Source organism: Takifugu rubripes, chromosome 9, assembly GCF_901000725.2.
Source record: "Takifugu rubripes chromosome 9, fTakRub1.2, whole genome shotgun sequence".
NCBI classification, from domain to species: Eukaryota; Metazoa; Chordata; class Actinopteri; order Tetraodontiformes; family Tetraodontidae; genus Takifugu; species Takifugu rubripes.
Window position 1 is genome coordinate 524,089 of NC_042293.1, and position 22,059 is coordinate 546,147.

Sequence of the window (22,059 nt, forward strand, 5' to 3'; positions counted from 1 at the left end):
CCACCTTCTGTGTCACTCCTGACAGCTAAAAACAAGGAAGGCGGAGAGGTCTGGACAGTTTTTATGGGGGGAGAACCTCGGCTCGCCATCTTTAAACCCTAAAATCCTCTCCGACAACTCCTGGCAGCAGTGATTTTATCGTTGAGTTACAACAGAAAGTGTTACAAAATGCAAACCTCTGTTTTAAATGTAATTTAAAGTCAAGTTTAATGTAAAGCATCAATCATCGTAGCATTATCTCCACGATTTGAGGCCGTAAACAGCTGCTTGTGTCTGGGAAGAGTCAATAGTTGAGCCGCTTCCCGCCGCGACACGTTTTATTTGTCCTCGTGTCCACGTGAGCTTGATTGACCAGCCAGCGCGCTCGTGGGCTGCGGTGAAAACGCCGAATCCCCGAAAGGTCGATCACCAAACATCTGGAGGAGCCATGGTGTCCGGGAGGCGCCTCTGCCCGCTGTTCCTCACCCTCGCCCTGCTGGCCTGTCAGCACTCCTCCGGCTTCTGGATCGTCAATGTGGTTTTCCCACCTAACGCCAGACCCCAGCAGGCTCCCAGCAACAGCACTCCACCAGTGGCTATCGGTATGTCCGAGGAGCAACTTTTATTTATCAGTAAAAAATATGAAAATCGGTTTGTTGCACCTTTCTTAGTCGAATTAAGCTTTTAAAGACGCTCCCTGGGGTCCATGCAGCAAAAGATCTCAGAATTTTAATTCATAACCTCAGTAGTTGGGGGAAAATGTAACATCAAAGCCAGAGAAAACATACTCTTAATAAAATTAAGAGGTTTTTGTCGCGCGCAACTGATTTACAAAGTAGCCCTTGGTCACAGCGTCACGTGACTAAATTAGTGCGTTGATACGCTCTGCTACACATTTACTTTGGGGGGGTTTACAACAAATATTTGCCTGCTAAGAGCTCAAACCCCTGATGCCAGTGCTGGTGTCCTAATGCTGGAAACAGAAATGAACAGTACTGGACAACATTATCACCTAGCATCTTCCTGCAAAGTCTCTCTTTATGATGTCTGAACGTGTTTTTACTAATTAGGACAAATGGAGAAAATGTGTTTCATCACAAACTTTGCACAGCAGCTGCAGGATGCGTTACTGCCAAATGCTGGACCCTCTGTCCCAATGTTGAGTCAATAACCTACCCACTCTCTGTTACACGATCCATATATGCTAACCTGCTTCAGCGTTATAATTGATTAACTTTGTGAGATCAGGCAAAAGCCAGTGATCTTAATGCAGGTCCGATGGCCTCCTCCCACAGCTTATGACTCAATGCTAGTGAAAAGGTCGTTGGCGTTGTGTGATAAACACGGAGGCGATGTCCACAATGTCTGCGCCCTTCTGGTACCAGTAAATCCACGTAGAAACCTCCACCTGGCAACGACCTGCATGTCTGTAAAAACAAAGAAAGGTCAGGGTTCAATGAACTCCAAAGGTTCTTGACACTTAAAAAAGCTGTAATTTGTCAGCCGTGTGTGCAGTCTGAGCTACACACAGGCCTTCGTATGGACCCAGATATTAAGAATTCAGTCACATGACGAAGGGTTGACCAATACTTTAGTATTTACACTCTATTTGCATGTTTGTGTCCACCTTTCAAGTACCTGGGAACTTGGGGAACCGTCTGGAGGCTAAACTGAACAAACCAGAAATAGTTCACTGGCTGTGCTATAAGAAAACGGAACACTGGTTCACACTGTGGATCGACCTCAACATGTTCATGCCCATCGGCGTGGACTGCTGGATCGACAACATGAGGTAACGGGGGCTGCCTGTACCTGTGTAAGGCAGGTGTGCTCACATTAGAGCAGAGGGTGGGTCACACGACGCCCACCTTTAATGGCGACATTGCTCCGTAGGAGTGGTGTTGGGTAGATGAATATTCCCTCAGTTCTGTAACAGTCCTCAAGGGTTGCAGACGAGCCGGCTTTTCTGTCCTACCAGGCTTCCTCCAGTGAAGGTGGGATCCCAGGTGAGAACAGTGTCTGCCTGGTGGGACCGAAAACCCGGCTCGCCCGCGGCCCCCCGGGACTGGACCTGACCCTGCGGTGCAGTGGTAGTTTGACCTGACGGCGAGAGTCACGTTTGTGCCACTGTGTCCTCGATGCAGACTCGTTTACAATAGGACATCTCGACGCTCGTCGAACTCGCCGGGGGTGCAAGTACGAGTGCCGGGGTTCGGGCAGACGTTTCCCATTGAGTATCTGGACTCTAACAAACTGGCAGGTGTGAATTCCACAGTCGTTTTTAACTTGGCGTCATAACTCATTGCTTTGGTACATTTCCATACCTCCCCAATGGCCTTGCAGGTTATTTCCACACCATGGTGCAGCAGCTGGTGAACATAGGCTACACCCGTAACCAGACCGTGCGCGGAGCTCCGTATGACTGGAGAATGGCCCCTAGTAAGAGGCAAAACTGCATCTTCAAGATTAAAGGGGGTTTTTGGGGGGGTTTTCTTGCTTATTTTGGTCTGTAAAGGCTTCTGTTTCTCCTCACACAGATGAAAATGAAGAATACTTTTTACAGCTGCAGAAGATGGTAGAGGAGATGTACGATCAGTACCAAGAGCCCGTCTACCTGCTGGGACACAGTATGGGCTGCCACTACATCCTTTACTTCCTTAACCACAAGCCACAGAGCTGGAAGGACAAGTACATCAAGGGCTTTATTTCTCTTGGGGCTCCATGGGGTGGGGCCGTCAAAACCCTCAGAGTGTTAGCTTCAGGTAACGCTCCCCTAAAGCAACAATATATTTATGCCCGTGACGAGTAAAAAAGATTTTAGTGAAACTTGAAAAGTGTTTAATGTCTTTGATATCCATGATGGTCTCAGTTGAACGTAACTAAGATCTTTGTAGGTGAGAACGATGGCATCCCGATGATTTCCAACATCAAGATCAGGGAGGAACAGAGGATGACGACCACTAACCCCTGGATGCTGCCATCTGACAAAATCTGGCCAAAGGACCACGTGTTCATCTCCACACCCACCTTCAACTACACCAACCAGGACTACCACCGCCTTTTCTCTGATATTGACTATGAGGACGGGTGGTAATTATTATTAATCATTGTGGAATCGGTGGCCAATATCTGTCAAAATGCAATCACAATGCAGCGTGTGCTCACGTGAGCCTAGTTTCCACTGAGAGCATCTGAGCGTCCCTGAAGCGCCACGGCGTTCCCCTTCTGAGGTCCCGCGGAAAAATGGACATGGAGAAATGAATAATTAAAGTGGAAATGACACCGCACCTTATTTCTACACGGATACAAACCAAGAGTAGAATAGGTGGTGTGAAACGGCAGGTTTTTTTTGGGGTGAATGTCGAGTTAATTATCATTGTAGGTGCTTTCCATTTGGTTTGGATTGCGCAATCTCACGGGAGTTGTAGGTCTCTACTTTTGCTCAGTACTTTTGAATACCCTCGCCCACTGGAGGCCCCACGGCGGTTCAGACCGCCGTGGGGCCTCCAGTGGGCGAGGGTACGCACCATCGGTTGAACCCTAGCACAGCACAGACTCTTGAGGTGGAAACTGGGTGTACGGCTGTAAAGCTAACTTATAAATTCAATATAACCATGAAAAGCAATGCAGTGTTTGTAGGAAATCCAATATCTTTCTGAGTCCTGCCATTTATTCTCTTGCTTCCAGGTACATGTGGGATGACACCAAGAACCTCACCAGTGATCTCCTCCCCCCAGGCGTAGAGGTGTGGTGTATGTACGGCGTGGGGATGCCGACTCCCGTCACCTATGTTTATGACCATGGTTTCCCCAACACTGACCCGGTGGACTTTGTTTACGCTGATGGGGACAACACTGTGGACAGCTTCAGCATGGGCCTCTGCAAACGCTGGATTGGGCAGCAGGACAAACCTGTTCATATCACAGAGTTCAGGGGGTTGGCCCACCTTGATATTGTTTTCCATGATAAGGTCCTCAGCGTAGTCCAGGATATTCTGGAGGGAAAGTCAGACGTTCCTAAAGAGATTGATGTCAGAACAAGAAACGTGTCAAATTCTTAGACTGAAGCCGCAGCCGGATGTGTCCTCATTAACATCTGCCCATGTTGAAGGAGGCGAATCAACCCCTCCTTGACACGAAAGGCCAATAATACTACTCAAATCAAGTTTTACCAAAGACCTTTATCAAAGGGCTGCATGTGAGTTTGTAGCCAAAGCTGGGGCTGCTATCAGATTGTTGGCTGTGGTATCCCTCCGCCGCTCCCTGTGGGTAGAGGTTGCCACAACAGCTGCATCTGACCGATGTGACATCTCAACTACATTTCTTATTGCCATAATGGTGGTGCTAATGTTGTTACTTTTCCCGCTGCATCTCAACTTTATGCCGGGGAAACGGGCTCTGATGTGCTGCTAATGTTAGCATTAACGATTTTTTTAACGAATTAACGATAATTTAATAACGTACGAAGCTGTGGCTCAGCGTTAACTGGCACCCTGGATGCTGAAGCTCTACTGACCTCGTGATTGGTAGATCATGGGGGCGTGGCATCAGTGGGCGGAGCTACACATGGGCGGAGCCACAGCCTAAAACACTTAATATTAATGTCAACATTTTTGAGGAGCTGGACTACTGTTGTCTGTGATATATGAAATTAACATGATTCCTTAATGTCTGCTGCGCTATCAGGGCCATTGTATCATTACTTTAAATACATTCTGCACATATAGTTCCTTTAAAGTCAAAAATCTTTGTTGATTATGGACCTATAACTATAGAACTGTGTCCTAGTGAATACTGCGCAATATCTGGCTACAAAAGGGGCCACTGGTGCAAATCCAGTCCTGGTGATTTCAGCCTGACTTGTACAATAAGAGGATGTGGCAACACTGTCTGTCTTTATTTTATATTAATGCTCATAATAAATGCTTCCATATTCCTAAAGCTGCAGCATTTATTTGAATTCCGTGTGAAGTTTATCTGCTCCGAAGCACCCTGGACTACAGCTCCAACTCCTTCAGCCAATAACTATGATAGTCTTATCTTAAGTTAAGGTTGCTAATGATATACAGCAAGTTTTTGACTGATCTATTTCTTATGACAGGGCATTCTCATGTCTCAGACATATAAAGTTGATTACAAGAGTTACTAACCAATCTTAGTAATTGCCACAATTACATAGATTTTTAAAAACCTTTTTTAGTAGAGAGCTAACAGACACATCAACATTATTTTATCATATATGTGTCACCAATTATGAAAAATCTGATTGTTATACATAACTAACCAATGCATATTTGAATGGATTTCTGTTCACTGAACCTCGTCGTATGTTCACATTATAAAAACGTTAATATTAAAGTGCACACCATAGTTACATTGCAGGTTATGTTTTACCTTTCTAAAAAGAAATACAAATTGTGCTATGCTGTTTTTAATCCTGATTATCAAAGATATTTCTAAGCTACTTCATGATTTTTAAAACCAGATAAGAGATATGCTGCAGATGCGAACGAGGATTTAACAGTAACGTAAGATCCGAACATGTACAGACCTGAATCCTAAAACTAACTATATGAAAAGTGAGTATGAGACGTCACTATTTCTTATTGTGAAGCCTCCTGTTAAATTTTTTTTTTAAGTCCTCATCAATCTCGACTCTACCTCAGGGCAGCCCAAACTCAGAAAAATCACTTTTGCAAATCAATAAAAGATAAACTGAAATATCACACAAACAGAAGTCTTCATGCCCTTCACTGTCACACATGTGGTCATTTATGTTGTGTCCAGTTCTTTTGTTCAGCTGGACCTGGTTTTTGGGGCACAGCTGCCTTCATAAGACCTCACGGCTCATCAGAGCAGAAACGACCCATGAGATGAGAAGAACTTCCTGAAGACTTGAGAGAGTGTAGACCACAGCTTCTTCCTACGGAAATGATAGAGTCTGCTGAGCTCCTACAAACCATGAATGAAGCAGAGGAGAGAGGTTGGGACGTAGCGCGCTCCAGTCGACCATCCTTTCACTCTTGGATCGATTGCTTCTGCCTGGCGCGTCGAGCCTGTGCTGCGGATCGATTGCTTCTGCCTGGCGCGCCGAGCCTGTGCTGCGGATCGATTGCTTCTGCCTGGCGCGCCGAGCCTGTGCTGCGGATCGATTGCTTCTGCCTGGCGCGCCGAGCCTGTGCTGCGGATCGATTGCTCTGCCGCTCTTTCGTCACAATCCCGTGATCATCATCTTGTGCACTCGTCGTCACGTCGAGTCATTTGACGAAACACGAAACGACAACAACAACAACAACAAAAAAAAGCTTTAACAGATAAAAAAAGAAAAGAAAGCCCGTTTGTAAAGGAGACGATTAGCTGTTGGCCATGAGACACAGGCAGCCATGGCCGTTTGCTACCGGATGACCGCCTTCTCGTCGCTTTTCCAAGCGTGTTTGCTGTTGCTGTTGCTGGGTCGGAGCAGCGGGAGACCATCGGAGAAATGTGTCAGCGGTTCCTCCTGCCAAGCCACAAGACCCCCCGTCGTCCTGGGTGAGTGTGTGAAGCACTCGTGACGGGATTAACCGTGGTCGCCGCAACCAGTTGCACAACTGGAGCAGCCGGAGACAGAGAGCACCGGGGATGGGTGATCAGCCTCCATCTCCCGGGGAAGCTTTTCCTCCTCTTCTGTTATTTAACTGCATCCTTCGACACATCGGGACGTCGTGACGTCACGGGACTGTTTAGGACCAATAAACTGTTTGTTTTTCTTTGTTTACCCTTTATGCCATCATGATTGCAGCCAGTATAGCTCCATCTTTGATGGCTTTTCTTCCATCTCTCTCTCTCTCTGTGTCTGTCTGTCTGTCATAAGATGTTTATGTGCTACACTGATCTCCTGTTTGTGTCACCAGTGGAACTTTATTACATTAAATTTGCAGCTTTGTTGCTTTGTGCTGCAGCGATTGTGGAATATTTCAGTCGTTTCTTTGATTGTTTTTATTCACATATCAGTGGTCAGAGAAGGGCACCTCATCGCATTGTGACTGTGTAGACGTGTCTCGTTGCTTCTTGTAGTTCCTGGAGATCTGGGGAACCAATTGGAGGCGAAGCTGGATAAACCCAGCGTGGTCCACTACATCTGCTACAAGAAGACCGACGCTTTCTTCACCCTGTGGCTAAACCTGGAGCTGCTGGTCCCCGTAGCTATCGATTGTTGGATAGACAACATCAGGTATGTTCTGATCGACCCGATCGATTCATCTGACTCAAAGTCTCCAGATTGATTGTCTGATTTCCTGCATTTGTTGCATTTTTTGTTGCGTCTTTTTGCACCATTAGCAGCACAATGTAGATTATGGGTTATGGGTTCAGTGACCCCAGCAGCTTTCTGTGAACCTTATCAACCTGGTGTGGACACACTGACCTTTGATCCACTCAATTCAAGACGATGACGGGAGCCAACTGTGAGATAAAGCAAAGTTTTCGCTGCAGGTCGACCTTAAGTTCACATGCGGGCACCAAAATCAGTTCTCCATCTTCATGTGATGAAAAGCAAAACTGAGCTGGGGAAGTCGTGGCTCCACCAAACACAGAGATTTGAGGCTTCGCTAGAATTCCCCCTTTGATCGTGTGTGTGTGTGTGCGTGTGCGTGTGTGTGTGTGTGCGTAGGCTGATCTACAACGGGTCCACGCGCTCGACCTCGTACCCGCCAGGCGTAGACATCCGGGTCCCTGGCTTTGGAGAGACCTTCTCGCTGGAGTATGTCGACCCCAGCGAACGCAGCGTGGGTGAGTCGATCCTCTCAAGCAAAACAAATACCTGGCTGAGGTGGGGGGGGGGGGGGTCCCACCCCCGTAAACCCACCCCAGCGCGTTTGAGCCGCGCCAATGATGAGCGATCTCAGCTGTAGCAACAGGTTCTTCATCTCCTTGGGGATCAGGAAGCTGAAATGGTCCATTAATGTGCCGTTTCCCCTCTTCTGGGTTTCAGGCATGTACTTCTTCACCATCGTTCAGGCTCTGGTGGACTCTGGTTACACCAGAGGCGACGATGTCAGAGGGGCCCCTTACGATTGGAGGAAAGCTCCCAGTAAGCAGCCATGCAGGCAGAAACCTAAACTCTCCTTTCAGAACACTGCTGCCTGGCCGCCCTGATGAATACACATCTGCAGGTCATGTCAAGCTCTCTGTTGTTGTTTCTAATCCCAGATGAGAATAAAGAGTACTTCCTGCGGCTGCAGCATATGATTGAAGAGATGGCGGAGAAAGCAGGCGGGCCCGTGGTCCTGGTTGCTCACAGCATGGGCAACATGTACACCCTCTACTTCCTCAACCAGCAGCCGCAGGCCTGGAAAGACAAATACATCAAAGCTTTCATCTCTCTGGGACCTCCGTGGGCGGGGGTGGCCAAGACCCTTCGTGTGCTTATATCTGGTAAGAGATGTGATCTTAGACTGGTTTTAATAACACATCCGGGAGTGTCCCAGTGCTGAGCGAGCAGACACGTCTTCTGGAGTTAAACATCTCATTCATCCCTGTGAGCCCAGCGAATGGGAATCTTGGCGAACATTCCCGGCAGTGTGGGAATGTCTCTCTTTTGTTTTGTGGACCTGTGGAGCAGGTTTAAGTGGTCTGTCAGGCTGGTGGTGGGTTCCTACACGCGCACGGCGAGCGTGCGAGCTTCAGGCACCCTGTCACACTCGCCAACATGTGGTTAGGAAGTGTTCAGTTTCACTTCCTTCAGCTCCGTTTTCTTTTCCCCCCCACACAGGTGACAATAACCGCATCCCTGTGATCAGTTCCGTGAAGATTCGCGCCCAACAACGCACGGCCGTGTCCACGTCCTGGCTGCTGCCTTACGCACACACCTGGCCGAAGGATAAGGTCTGCGCGGTTTCGCCTCTTACAGACACGTTAAAGCGGCGCGTCCACGTGTTTCTGTTGCTGGTTGATTGACGCGTGAGGTCAGAAGTGCTTTGCTAGGTCAGGAGCTCAAGTGTGGGGGCTTTTGTTTCCGCCCGTCAGGTGTTGGTGCAGACGCCCACGGTCAACTACACCGTGCTGGACCTCAAACGCCTCTACGCTGATATCGGCTTCCAGGACGGCTGGATGATGCGCGAGGACACGGAGCCGCTGGTGGCGGATCTCACGCCCCCGGGCGTGGCCGTCCACTGTTTGTACGGCAGCGGCCTCTCCACCCCCGAAGCCTTCCGGTACTCCGACAAGTTCCCCGACGTCGATCCCACGGTGGTGTACGGCGACGGCGACGGGACGGTGAATCTGCTGAGCGCCAAGCAGTGCGGGCGGTGGGCGGGGCGGCAGAAGCAGCCGGTGGTGCTCAAAGAGCTTCCGGGGAACGAGCACGTCAACATGCTGCTGAACTACACCACTGTGGCTTACATCAAGAGCGTGCTTCTCTCTCCCTGACGTTTACAGCCTTATTTCACGCTAAGCTTATATAGACTGTGGGGAAAGTGTTGGATTTTATATCGCAATTACAGAATCAGTGTTTTTAAATTGACTTAGCAAATGGAATTATGCAGTAGATTTGAACTTGTCTGCTGGTAGAGTGCTCATGTTTGTAAGGTCATTTTTGAGCCTCACATTTCTAAAGGTTTTAGCTTCTAAACTTATGCTATTATATCGGAGATCGGGTCAAAGACCAGAGATACGCTGTGTGTGCCACATTCTGAGGACCTAATCGGCTTCAGATGAATCATTTTAGAGATTTTTTTTATTGATCGGATGTTTGATCCTGTGTTTAATCCCACCTGTGCAAGTTTGAACTTGTGTCATTTGGTTTTATTTTCTTTTTCAGACATCTGAGCTGCTTCAAGAGCTGTTTCTGCGTCGTGGTTCGCGTTTTGTGCTGGTTCAGACGGGCTCGATGAGTTCCGAGCTCTAAACTTGAAAGTCTGCGGTGCGCTCGGTTCCTCTGTGCTCCAAATGTCTTTAAGCTTCACATGTGCTGCCTTCTGCAAAGTAACTATTTTTAATGTTTCAGACTTGAATGGAGAGATGTTTACACGAAAGTCCAAGGAGTCATTTGTTTTAGGAGGATCTTTAATGAGCCTGTAACCTCTGCACAGTAGATTATTTATGGATAAATAACCAAAAAAACATTTAACTGTACAAAACTGCATTGTTGGAGTCTTAATGTGCCATTTGTTATTTCCTACATATATAACCCAAAAAATGAACATGAACAGCATCTTCCCGGCATCAGCAGGCAGGTTGACGGACGTCTTTGTTTGGACTCTTTGTCTGCTGTGGTGAAAAAGGCCTCTATTGTGGTGGACCAGTGAAACTCAAGGCCTCACGGCTGCAGAGGGAAGTGGAAAATCCTGTTTCCTGTCCTGCAGCGCAGCTCCCTGCAGTCCAGCCTCAGCAGAAAGGGCCCCTCCTCACAGCCGTCAAACACACTCTGACAGTCAGATCAGGAGAAAAAGAACGGAAATTAGAACATAAGGTGACAAATGAGTGTGTCGAGAAGAGCCCGTACCTGCAGCTCCTTTAGACACTCCCTCATCGGTTCCGTCATGTCCCCGACACACCAGGCCAGACTCACGTGAAAGGACGGGTCCTGTTGAAAACACCGTCGTTTCTAGGAATTCTTTTATATTTGTGAAGGCAAATCAATTATTTTAAACCCATTAACAGTAGAGAAATCTGCACAGTGCTTTGAAAAGTAGTTAAAGTGATTCTAATTGTATTTTTATGCTTGTTTCAATTAAAGGTTGGGTTGTTAAAAACTGTTTTGGTCAAAGTTCTGCTCTCTCAACGGTGAACGTCCCCACGTATAAATGACCAAAGACTTCATTAAGGATCATATCAAGGTGTCAGTGTTTTCACATTTAATGGGACGTCACCTTATAGAACGTTTCCAGGAGGAATTCACTCATTGTTCTGTCCACGATTTGGACCAAGTCCAGCAGCTGCGCGTGTCCCGTGCACACTTCCATTCCTAGAAACGTTCTGCAAATTGCAACACAAGAAAAGTCCACATTCATCCATCCTGGGTCGCTTCAGGGGAAACAAAGGGCAGGTTTCTTCTACCTGGTCCTGTCGGTGTTACAATAGACCTTCAGTCTCTCTGCTGAACAGCAAAACCTTTCAGAATTAAAACAATAGGCAGGGTTTTAGTTGCTGCCGTCAAACCGCATCAACTGCGTCAATGTTCTTAATCCATCGAACCCGTAAAACGGGATCGACGTTTCCAAATCTTGTTTTATATTGTGAAACCTTTTGCGGAGCGTCAGGCCGGCCCTGAGGCTCCGTGTGAAGGGCTGGATCCAGTGATGTCTCAGCACCACCGTCTGGGACACACTCAGGTGGAACTCCTCCTGGGGGCTCAAAGCCACGCCGTGAGCCTTGGCTACTGACACCATCTGGTCCAGAAGCTCGACAAACTCCTCCTCAGGTTGGTCTGAAGTGGAGAAGAATGACGCACAGTATGCAAGCAACGTTACACACCTGGTAAAGTCACCTGGAAGCTGGAATATGTAAACAAGAAGGATTTTAGCACCTAGCTACTGCAACACTGACATATTTTAATTAGCTGTGGGTGTTTATGACATGTTTCTCTCCTATTTTGAAGAAAAAAATACAAGGTTCATAGCAGATGAGAAGCTGTAGAGGGGGGTGACTGTTGATGGACTCACATGGGAAATAAACATAGGTGGCCCAGTTTCCTCGCTCGTGTTTGAATGAGCGGATGCGTCCACCGTGAAGACTTCTGTCTTCGGTCTGAGGGTCCAGCTCCTCAGGGAACATGGTCAACAGGCATCCAGGAAGGGGCAACCTGCAGGAAACAGTCCAACTACAGTCACAGCAACCATACATTTGATTCCACCTTTATTAATAATCTTTGAAGACAGTGGATGCATTTGGAAATGGAAAGAAAATCTGATGGTTTACTGGATTTATGTTAAAAACCAGAACCTGATTTTACACCAGTGCAACAATTTGTTCCAGTTTTGTTCAAATGGATGATATTATTGATTGTAAACAGGACCGAAGATGATGGAATCCTCCCTTTTATAATGCCAAGAAGGGAAAACACATAATTGGTGGGAAACAGGTCAGATGGGAACGAACATAACTCATCTTTGCATTAAGACTTATTTAGTTCCCTTGAAAGATGTTTTGTATTTTGCCACATTGTTGGTTTAAAAAAAAAATATATATATATATTTTGGGGCCCCGAGAACACATGATGGACCTGGTTTTAGGAACTTCGCCTTGAGTTTTGGGTTTCTTCCTCGCCGAACAACCATCGTCTTCCTCCGCCGGACGCTTCCCATCTTGAACGACCGGATCATTTTCTTCCTCTGAGCTACTGCTGTAGCCAACTAACATCGTAGACACAAAGGTCAAGTTTATACCATACTGACATTTATCGCTCCTCTTTTTGTTTTTGGTCCTAAACCATCGGCTTTCGCTCGTCACTCCGCACTTCCGCTGTAAACAAACCCTGTCCCAAGGTCCTCCTGAAACACGGTCCTCCTTATTTCTGTTCCGCCTTCAACGGTACGTGAAAGGTTCCGTCTTACATGTGACAGTCTATTGCCACTTAGAATTCACTGAAATATCTTAATACCTTAAAAACCATATATTTGGTTTAACGCTTTTTGGAAAATGTCACATGCTGAACTGAATATTCTGAAATAGTTTTGGGTTGTTTTTTATTTACCTTTACTTGCTTAACCGTGGGTGACAATAATGTAAAATAACTATATTTAGGAAAATTTAAGAACGTATCAATATTAGTTTCAACCAATTTTCCAGTGTTTTGTGACAGCGTAAATACACTTGCTGGTGTATCTTGTTGCGCGTGTGTGTTGCGAGAATGCCCGTGAATTATTGGTGTATTCATGTTCCCGTGCGCGGGCAGCGGCTGCAAAGCTAGCGGTGGCTAGCTAGCAATTCATTGAAAAAATGCAATATGCTTTCGCGGTCCAAGGTAGCATTGGAGTAAATGTATAGGTAAAACAGCTGCATTGTGTGGCTGGTTTGGAGAAACCTAGGAAGTCCTTTTGTTTATTTAAAAGAATGGCAAATGCCAAGTTTTAAGCAACAAGAATGCATCCGAGCACCGTTTTCGGATGAGACGGAAATACCTTAGGTTATAATGGGGGGAGCAATTCGCTTTCTACGCTTGGATCTATCATCGTCAAAGCCTAAATAGGCTCGAGTGAAATCCTGGGTATGTCCACGTGGAATTCTCCTGCCTTTTTACGCGCATTGGTAACCGACAAAAGGCGAAGCTGCAGTAGTCGGTTGCTGCTAGTGCTAGCCTGCTAACAGTAGCCTTTCCCTTGTCATTCGGCTGCGCTAGCAGCGACAGCTACGCTTGTCTAAATAGCAGCGATCTTTGCCTGCGGTAGAATAACGTTGTGATGCGCAGACGCTGCCTCTTATTTCCCCCCTCTCTCTCTCTTTTCAAACCGCGAATCGTTGAACATTTGCATCGGATTTCTGCAGAAGCGCGGTGATGTTGGCCAGCATCAAAAATTACAGCTCTTAATGCTCTGTTTGGCGTGTGAATAGTAATGAGTCCTGTGTTTTTGTGTCAGGGTGCTCCTCGTGTTTTACGTTGTTTACGAGCACCTTTCTGTCCTTATTAGTATTTTCCATAGGAATGGATTTGAGCTTACCCGAACCTAAATTCTAGGAGTTGGACACTGTAACCAGCTGGCATCAACCCTGGGGGGAAATGGGAATTAAATATGACAGCGGTGTTTCTTCCAAAACTGAGTCAGTAATCTTTAAGCACGCTGCCAACATACTATTGTTCTAAACACAATCTCCCCCCCCCCCACATACACACACAGATGTCAGTTCAAGAAGAGAAGTTTCCCACGTGTGTTTGACATCGGCCCCGTCGTCGAAGCATCGGCTCCGGCCAAACGCATCCTCGCCTGAGCCTCAGCTGCAGTCGCTGGAATGGAGTGAGTATTTGGTCTCGTTCTAGTGAGCTTCCTCGGAAGCCTCGACTGATTAATCACGCATCCCCCCCCCCCCCATCTTTGCTTCTCAGCTGGGCCTCGCCGTCCGCCAAGCTGAACCCCTACTCCCGTGCCCGCATGACCGAAGCCTGGCAGCAGCACGCGCTCGCCGCCCCTCAGGTCGTCCACACCATTCCCCCGGGGACGGAGAACGCGCTGGGCTGCGCTCTGTATGGCATCGTCGTGCAGCCGGACCCCACGTCGTTGCAGCAGCAGACGCAGCAGCACGGGGGCAACCAGCAGCACGGCCAGCAGCACCCCGGCCCAGACCCAACAGACGTCGCTGCAGGTGGGGCCGGAAAGGGGACACAAGTGCGGGGCCTGCGGCCACGATATTTCCCACCTGGCCAACCCGCACGAGCACCAGTGCATGGTGACGCAGGACCGCTCGTTCCAGTGCACCCAGTGCACCAAGATCTTCCACCAGGCGACGGATCTGCTGGAGCACCAGTGCGTTCAGGTGGAGCAGAAGCCGTTCGTGTGCGGGGTGTGTAAGATGGGCTTCTCGCTGCTCACCTCGCTAGCGCAGCACCACACGTCCCACAACAGCAGCAACCCCATGAAGTGCTCCATCTGCGAGAAGACCTACCGGCCGGGATCTTCCGGCAGCCTGACGCCAAATCCAAACAACCCCCAGCCGGCCGGCAGCGACGGCGCCTCCACCAGCAGCGGCTCGTCCATCCTCCCCTTTCCGTCGGCTCGGGACCGACCCTACAAATGCTCCGTGTGCCAGAAGGGCTTCAAGCACCTGTCGGAACTCACTCGCCACGAGCGGGTGCACACGGGGGAGAAGCCCTTCAAGTGCGACACCTGCGACAAGGCCTTCAGCCAGTCGTCGCACCTGCAGCACCACCAGCGCACGCACAGCAGCGAGCGTCCGTTCAAGTGCGCCGTCTGCGACAAGAGCTTCAAGCACCGCTCCCACCTGGTGCGCCACATGTACGTGCACTCCGGCGAGCACTTATTCAAATGCAACCTATGCGAACTGCACTTCAAGGAGTCCTCGGAGCTGCTGCACCACCCCTGCCACCCGCAGGGCTCCCGCCCGTTCCGCTGCGCGGCGTGCGGCAAGGGCTTCAAGCGGCCGTCCGACCTCCGCCAGCACGAGCGCACGCACTCCGAGGAGCGCCCCTTCCACTGCGACGAGTGTCAGATGAGCTTCAAGCAGCAGTACGCGCTGGTCCGCCACCGCCGCACGCACAAGGACCCCACCGATCGGCCCTTCAAGTGCAACCTGTGCGACAAGTGCTTCATGCAGCCGTCGCACCTCCTCTACCACCAGCACGTGCACGGCATGGACAACCTCTTCAAGTGCGCCTCGTGCCAGAAGGAGTTCAGCCAGTCGGGCGAGCTGCTCACGCACAAGTGCGGCGAGGCGGCGGGCGCCTCGCCGGACAAGCCGTACAAGTGCGACATTTGCGGGAAGGGCTACAAGAAGAGCTCGACGCTGCAGCGCCACCAGAACGCCCACTGCCAGGAGAAGCCGCTCAAGTGCTCGCTGTGCGACCGCCGCTTCGTCTCCTCCTCCGAGTTCGTCCAGCACCGCTGCGACCCGTCGCGGGAGAAGCCCCTCAAGTGCGGCGAGTGCGAGAAGCGCTTCAAGTACTCCTCGGACCTGAACCGCCACCGCCGCATCCACACGGGGGAGAAGCCGTACAAGTGCGAGCACTGCAGCAAGGGCTTCAAGCAGCGCGAGCACCTGACCAAGCACCAGAGCACGCACTCCCGCGAGGGCCAGTTCAAGTGCGTGTGGTGCGGCGAGCGCTACAGTGACTTGGGCTCGCTGCAGGAGCACACGGTGCAGCACACGGCGGACGGGGGCGGCTACGTGGTGCCCCAGTGCATCTGAACCCTCCCGGACGTTACCCGCCCCCGCCCCCCCCACACCGCTGACACTCCCGTCCTCACCTTTGTGTCCAACCCGTTTTAACCTTTACGGTCCCGATAACGCGTTTATTACTCCAGCAATACAGGATGCATTTCTTAGTTTAGCGGGAGGCCCGGCGGCCGGTACCGCTGCCGGCCCGTCTGCTCCTACGCGGCCACGCGGTTCCTTATGAACGCCCCCCCCCCCCCCCATCGATGACGCAGAAGAATCACTCACAAAATTGTCCGACTTTAGTTTCGATCCATTCCCGTTGCCACGGGAGCGAGTCTTTAAAGAGCCCAGATGTTCCTGTGTGTTCCACTGAATGAACAAGTTCTGGACCAGTTGGTAGCACAACCGGTCCTGGATGGGGAGGAGACCCCCTGGTTATCTGCCCCCCCCCCCTGTACATATTTTGCTCTTCTCCCCCTGGAGGAGGAGCTATTTCTTAAAAACAACCAGTAAGAAATGTTTTTGTATTGTTGCTACTTTTTACCGTTGAGGAACCTTCTGTTGTTGTTTCCTGTGGTCCGGCGGCGGCTGACCCGACCCGACCCGACCCGGCCCGACCCAGCGGGCTCCGACCCGGGACGAGTGCTGCCCGTACTGGCCTGTCTGGGGGTGTTTTGCAGGGTGAATCTGTATTTAGTGCTCATTGTTTTGTTTGTTTTTTCCATGTTTAAAAGTGTGTGTGAGCGTCTGTGGGGGTGTCGGGGTGACGTCTGTGTCTACCAGATTCTAAATGTGCTGAAACCACCTGAAATGCTCGCGGGTTTGCCCCCGGGGGCAGTTTTTGTTCCCCCCCAGCCTCCCCGTCCGCTGACCTTTGGGCGCAGTATTAAATTTGGTCCGTAGTTCTTCTCTTTAACTTCAAATTCTTTCCTTTGAGCCATAAAATCTCTAAATTCTAAACTGTTTTATATATTTTTTCCCCCCCTCTTGTATTTTTCTATTTTTAACCTTAAAGAATCTTGATTTAATTGATACAAATTAGTATATAAGACAGAGCAGGTCAGTTAAATCCCACCCAGTGGAGGGGGCACTGGCGCCTGAGGCCCTATTAATCATTAGATAAATGTGGTATTGACTCATTATTGGATGTATGTAGACCAACACACGTGAAGGTTTAAGTAGAGGTGGTTCAGGGGCACCGCTCAGGCGGATCTCACAACGTAGTCGGGAATGTTGCGACGATTCTGTACGGATGAAAAGCTTCCAGTTGCCACGGAAACGTGAGGGCGGAGCAAAGACTTCTTACATGTTGCTGTGACGGGTGGAAGCGGCTCGATTCTTTCCAACCAATAAAGCCGTCAGACTGGTGTCTCTATCTGCTGCCTCCTGGTGCTTCTTGTACTGGGCCTCACAACTGATGCTGCCCCCCCACTCTCAGGCACCTGTTGCCCCCCTTTTACCCCCTAAAGATGACGCTAAAGACAAAAATGACCGCACGCGTACATTCACACTAGCATAACACGTCCGTTGCTGTAGCATTGACCTACACAGCACTAACAAATAAAATGGTTTTAGGCTAAATATGCACAAACAAGTGAAAGAGGTGTGATAAAAGTGGAGCAGAGGGGTCCTGGAAGAAGTGCAGCTCTCCCCATCGTGTGGTTCCACCCTCGCCGTCAGTCGCGTCTCAGTATTCCGGACTTCCCTGTCGGCTTGTGGAGAGTAAGAACCCGCAAATGCCGAGTGTGAACACGAACCAGTTCAGCTTTAAGTCACTGGAATTATTTTAGTTTAGTCGAAGAAAAGCGCGATGAGGTGGAGCGGGTGTCGTCCCACATCCCGCCGCTGCGGGGCGCTGTGGCCCGGCCGGCAGCTCCAGAGCCCCGTCGCTGCTCCTCATCCCGGCGTCCAGCTGCTTTTACATCCGGGCGGCTCTCGCTCGCCTTCAGATGCACTCCGCTTCCCTCCCCTGCGCTCTCTGTTGAAAAGGTCCCCCCCCTCTGCCCCGAAATCCAGGCTGCTGTGTCGGCGACCGGTCCCGGGCCACCGAGGCGCTGCTTCCCCGCACAGGTGGCCGCCCATGACGCGGGTTCCGCCGCTGGTGGTGCACGGCGCCGAGCGCTGCCGTCGGTGCGACATCTCCGCGCTGCGCATCGCGGTTTAACGCTAGCCGAGGAGGCTGGCCCCCGCCGCTCTGCCCACCTGCCCCAGGGTCACCCCCCATTTTACCGAGAGTCGATTCGTAGCGACCGCTGGACCACCGAGGGCTGCTCCCCCCGTACCCCGGCTGTGCAGCGGCTAGCCCCGCCGCTCTCCTCGGTGGATGTTTCCAGGGCCCCCGGAGCCACAGCGGTGTTAGAGCGCTCCTCTTTGGGCTCATCGCTCCTCCGTCTCGGGGTGTGCTGCGTCCCGATGCCCACCCGTCTCCCGTGTGCAGCCTGTGCACGGTAACCCCGCCTCGGAGCTCCGGCGACGCCACTGCTGCTGCCCCTGACAACACGGCGGGGCGACACTGTTACGCGCACACGGTGCTGGCCACCGACAGGCGTCTCCGGTCCTCTCGCTGTCCCGGAGCTTCTGCTTAAACCCCGGCGGTTCGGGTCTCCTGTCTCTGCCCCCGCCAGCCCCGCAGATCTCGGCGTCCCGCACTCCGCAGCGCCCGGGTCCCGGGGGTCGCCATGCCGGGTCCGGTGGCCGGTAGCAAGTCCCGTGTGTACGCCGACGTCAACACGCTGAAGAGCCGGGAGTACTGGGATTACGAGGCCCACGTCCCCAACTGGAAGTGAGTGACGTGTCGTGCATGTATGTGCGCGCGGGGGAGGACAGAAACACGCACGCGCTCCCGGGTGCCATTGTCACCGTCTGTCTCCCCGTGTTTCAAGCACCAAAGGCAGACTTTAATGCCCCCCCTGCACCCCAGTAGTTGCCCCTCCAAGCTTCACACTGTTTCTGTGTCTGTCACCATAGCAACCAGGAGGACTACCAGCTGGTGCGGAAGCTGGGCAGAGGGAAGTACAGCGAAGTGTTTGAGGCCATCAACATCACCAACAATGAGAAGGTGGTGGTCAAGATCCTCAAGGTGAAGGACATCCCATAATACGCACACCTTTTGGATGCCGTGTTTGTGTTCTCGATTCGATTGATTTTGCTCCTTTTTCTCCGCCGACGTCTGTTTGGGTTCCTCTGGTCCGTCTGGGTGGAATCAGCCGGTCAAGAAGAAGAAGATCAAGCGGGAGATCAAGATCCTGGAGAACCTGCGAGGGGGGACCAATATCATCCAGCTGGTGGACACGGTGAAAGACCCGGTGGTAGGACCTCTATAAAGGGAACATAGCAGAAGGTTCCCACTCATCCTCAGAGGTTCTTCTCTTTCCTTTAAGAAGCTTTAATCAAGTAGAACCTATTTATAAAACAAAAACCTCTGTGATGGGTGGAAAGACGACCACTTTATGAAGTAATCAAGAATCGTAACAATAGATTAGACGAGCGTCAGTCTGTGACTAAACTGTCCGTTGTCTTCCTGCTGCGACGCCGCAGTCTCGGACTCCGGCGCTGGTCTTTGAATGCATCAACAACACAGACTTCAAGGTACGCTCGTCCCCCGTCCGCTACACGTTGTCCCGCTGCTCAGGTTAGCTTAGCAGGGGATTAAATGTCACGTGAGTGATGCTGTGTATCGTTTTAGACAAAATGATGCATAAAAAATGGCGGTTGTGGATACAAAGGCACTCCGTCTCGACGTGTCGGGGGTGTTTGGTGTGAATTTCCCTGTTGACGTCGCTCTTGTGTGCAGGAGTTGTATCAGAAGCTGACCGACTACGACATCCGTTTCTATATGTACGAACTCCTGAAGGTAGCGGTGCTCCCACGGCGCTCTTTTCTGCCCTCCGCCGCTGCCAAAGCCTTGACATTTGCCTTGTTTTGTGTCACGTGCACGTGCGCTAGGCTCTGGACTACTGTCACAGTATGGGAATCATGCACCGCGACGTTAAACCCCACAATGTGATGATCGACCACCAGCTAAGAAAGGTCTGGTTCTCCTTCTTCTTCCTTCATTTATTCACACAAACTCTAAATATTCAATTTTCTCTGTCTCTCCTGGTTTATTCTGGATTTTACTCCCCTTTTTAAATGGAGATTGGCTGTTTGGTGGCGACATGCTTTAGAGTTAGCATCAGATTATGAGACTAAAGAAACCAATTTAAGGTATTTCATTCCTGAAAATTGGAGAATGTTTTTTATTTTTTTGATTCAGATATCAGGCAATTCCTCTAATTGTTTGGATGTTTTTGGGTTGATATTTTTATTAATAAAGTATTTATTTAATACTTGCTACCGGCCATATTTTGTTGCAGGATTAGAATAAAATATCAAAATTGCCTCATCTATAAATAAAATAAAAACCGTTAGAATTCCTAAAAAATGCGCTCTTTCGTCTTTGCCCGCTAGGGGGCGGTGTTTCACCACATCCGTGAATAACTTCAGCACTCAATTATTCCTGATGTTGTGTTTGTGTTCTCTGTCTGACTGAGGAAGAACTCTTTTCCCTCAGCTACGCCTCATAGACTGGGGTCTGGCCGAGTTCTATCACCCATCTCAGGAGTACAACGTCAGGGTGGCGTCGCGATACTTCAAAGGTCCCGAGCTCCTCGTCGACTATCAGGTGTGAGCCCAGGTGTACACCTACGTGTGAGTGAGCCGGTGGTAACATGTGTTTTCTGACTGCTCCAGATGTACGATTACAGCCTGGACATGTGGAGCCTGGGCTGCATGTTGGCCAGCATGATTTTTCAGAAGGAGCCCTTCTTTCACGGACAAGACAACTACGACCAGGTACCTTTGACCTTTGACCTTGGACCAACGGCAGCTCAGCGAGACGCCCGAACCCCCGTCAGTGATACGGCGTTTGCTGTGTGTCGTTTACTCCGTAGCTGGTGCGGATCGCCAAGGTGTTGGGGACGGACGAGCTGTTCGGCTACCTGCGGAAATACCACATCGAGCTGGACCCGCGCTTCAAAGACCTGCTGGGGCAGTGAGTCCGTTTTCCCTCCGATGTCGCCGCTCCGGTAGCGGAGCCGTGTTGGGCCGTCTGAGCAGTGGGGGGGGGCTGTTGCCTGTGTGCAGGCAGAGCCGGAAGCGCTGGGAACAGTTTGTGCAGACGGAAAACCAGCACCTGGTGAGTCCCGAGGCCGTGGACCTGCTGGACAAGCTGCTGCGCTACGACCACCAGCAGAGACTGACCGCCACCGAGGCCATGGAGCACCCCTATTTCTGTAAGATCAGGACCCTTGAGGCTTCGCAGAGACCCCTTAATTAAGCTCCTCCCCCCCCCCATCCCTGATCCGTGTGTCCCGTTGCAGATCCGGTAATAAAGGAGCAATCCTTATCACATTCTGATGACAACAACATGGTCTCCAGTAGCAACAGCACCGCGCGATGAAATGTGGGTAGCGCTGTCGTTCTTTGATAGTTGAGTCCTGGTTGCCGTGGCGATTGGCGCCTCCGCTGACCGACGCTTTTCTCTCCGCAGGAGCAGAAGACGGCGGACGTTTGCTACCTCAGCTTTGTCGTCTGTGGCCGCAACTTTGACAGACGTGTACAGTGACAAATGAAACAGTGACTGACGCACACACACACACACACACACGCACATGCACACGCTGATGCAAGCACAGGTTCTGTAGACAGACAAGCGCAGACGTGCACAACCCCCCCCCCCCCCCCCCCCCATCAGGCTGCGCTGGGCGTGACCTGCTGTCCTGACCAGCTCAGTCTCGTGTAGATCATCAAGTATAAATGACTTTCGAAGACCATCCTCCCCCTTCGCCCCCCCCCCCCTTCTGTTTGCATCAGCATGGTGAATGAACATGCGTGTGACTCTGTATAAATACCCCCCCCCCCCGGACTATTGTCCATCTGTCTGTCCCCCCCTCAAACCTTAGCCCCTGACAGACAGACAGACACATTAGCTGTACGGTTCTGAGTGGCATGGTGGATCCTCTAGCTCATCTTATAATAATAATATTAATGAAAAATAAATGATTTTTATTTAGATGAAGCTCTGAGTCCAGACTCCATTTATTGCTCATGTTTTATTTTTTAATCTTCTATGTAAAAGTTTGACTAAATCGGATGGTTTTAAACACGGACAATTAAACGTCGGATTCTTACACGGACATGAAACGTTTGGAAAGTTCTGCAGGACAAATAAAATACACGTTTCTCTGTTTCATATCATCTTTATTTCATTCCCACCGGACAACCAGGAAAAATG

General features: G+C 50.3%; 5 protein-coding genes across 9 annotated transcripts; 4 read left to right on the top strand and 1 right to left on the bottom strand.

Annotated features, from left to right (window-relative positions):
• The first annotated feature begins 48 nt into the window (after window positions 1–48).
• On the top strand, window positions 49–4,928 carry lcat (lecithin-cholesterol acyltransferase). The gene is made up of 7 exons (XM_003977753.3): window positions 49–581; window positions 1,615–1,771; window positions 2,124–2,239; window positions 2,323–2,418; window positions 2,517–2,741; window positions 2,874–3,069; window positions 3,667–4,928. Exons 1-7 carry the CDS (start codon window positions 428–430, stop codon window positions 4,037–4,039), a joined length of 1,317 nt encoding a protein of 438 aa, XP_003977802.1. The 5' UTR covers window positions 49–427; the 3' UTR covers window positions 4,040–4,928.
• A 1,221-nt stretch (window positions 4,929–6,149) lies between these two features.
• Window positions 6,150–10,711, top strand: pla2g15 (phospholipase A2, group XV). Its single transcript, XM_003977754.3, has 7 exons — window positions 6,150–6,509; window positions 7,035–7,191; window positions 7,630–7,748; window positions 7,951–8,049; window positions 8,169–8,393; window positions 8,731–8,843; window positions 8,985–10,711. Exons 1-7 carry the CDS (start codon window positions 6,362–6,364, stop codon window positions 9,384–9,386), a joined length of 1,263 nt encoding a protein of 420 aa, XP_003977803.1. The 5' UTR covers window positions 6,150–6,361; the 3' UTR covers window positions 9,387–10,711.
• On the bottom strand, window positions 10,243–13,215 carry usb1 (U6 snRNA biogenesis 1). Of its 4 annotated transcripts, none has more exons than XM_029841354.1 (7): window positions 13,079–13,215; window positions 11,621–11,760; window positions 11,202–11,445; window positions 11,016–11,069; window positions 10,829–10,934; window positions 10,462–10,542; window positions 10,243–10,383 (listed from the first exon to the last, which is right to left on the bottom strand). In XM_029841354.1, exons 2-7 carry the CDS (start codon window positions 11,730–11,732, stop codon window positions 10,276–10,278), a joined length of 705 nt encoding a protein of 234 aa, XP_029697214.1. In that variant the 5' UTR covers window positions 11,733–11,760; window positions 13,079–13,215; the 3' UTR covers window positions 10,243–10,275. The 4 variants fall into 4 exon arrangements, with proteins under 4 accessions (XP_029697214.1, XP_029697213.1, XP_029697212.1 ...); XM_029841353.1 differs by lacking the exon at window positions 13,079–13,215 and adding an exon at window positions 12,353–12,594; XM_029841352.1 differs by lacking the exon at window positions 13,079–13,215 and adding an exon at window positions 12,181–12,545.
• znf319b (zinc finger protein 319b) lies at window positions 13,026–17,160 on the top strand. Its single transcript, XM_003977756.3, has 3 exons — window positions 13,026–13,164; window positions 13,793–13,909; window positions 13,999–17,160. The coding sequence occupies exon 3, from the start codon at window positions 14,139–14,141 to the stop codon at window positions 15,813–15,815; it is 1,677 nt and encodes a 558-aa protein (XP_003977805.3). The 5' UTR covers window positions 13,026–13,164; window positions 13,793–13,909; window positions 13,999–14,138; the 3' UTR covers window positions 15,816–17,160.
• Window positions 17,161–17,469: 309 nt separating this feature from the next.
• Window positions 17,470–21,843, top strand: csnk2a2b (casein kinase 2, alpha prime polypeptide b). Of its 2 annotated transcripts, none has more exons than XM_011618948.2 (12): window positions 17,470–18,567; window positions 18,753–18,864; window positions 18,992–19,093; window positions 19,323–19,373; window positions 19,579–19,638; window positions 19,731–19,814; window positions 20,338–20,448; window positions 20,517–20,618; window positions 20,717–20,817; window positions 20,910–21,058; window positions 21,146–21,228; window positions 21,322–21,843. In XM_011618948.2, the coding sequence occupies exons 1-11, from the start codon at window positions 18,464–18,466 to the stop codon at window positions 21,223–21,225; spliced, it is 1,056 nt and encodes a 351-aa protein (XP_011617250.1). In that variant the 5' UTR covers window positions 17,470–18,463; the 3' UTR covers window positions 21,226–21,228; window positions 21,322–21,843. The 2 variants fall into 2 exon arrangements, with proteins under 2 accessions (XP_011617250.1, XP_003977792.1); XM_003977743.3 differs by having other exon boundaries at window positions 17,475–18,567; window positions 21,316–21,843.
• Window positions 21,844–22,059: the final 216 nt, after the last annotated feature.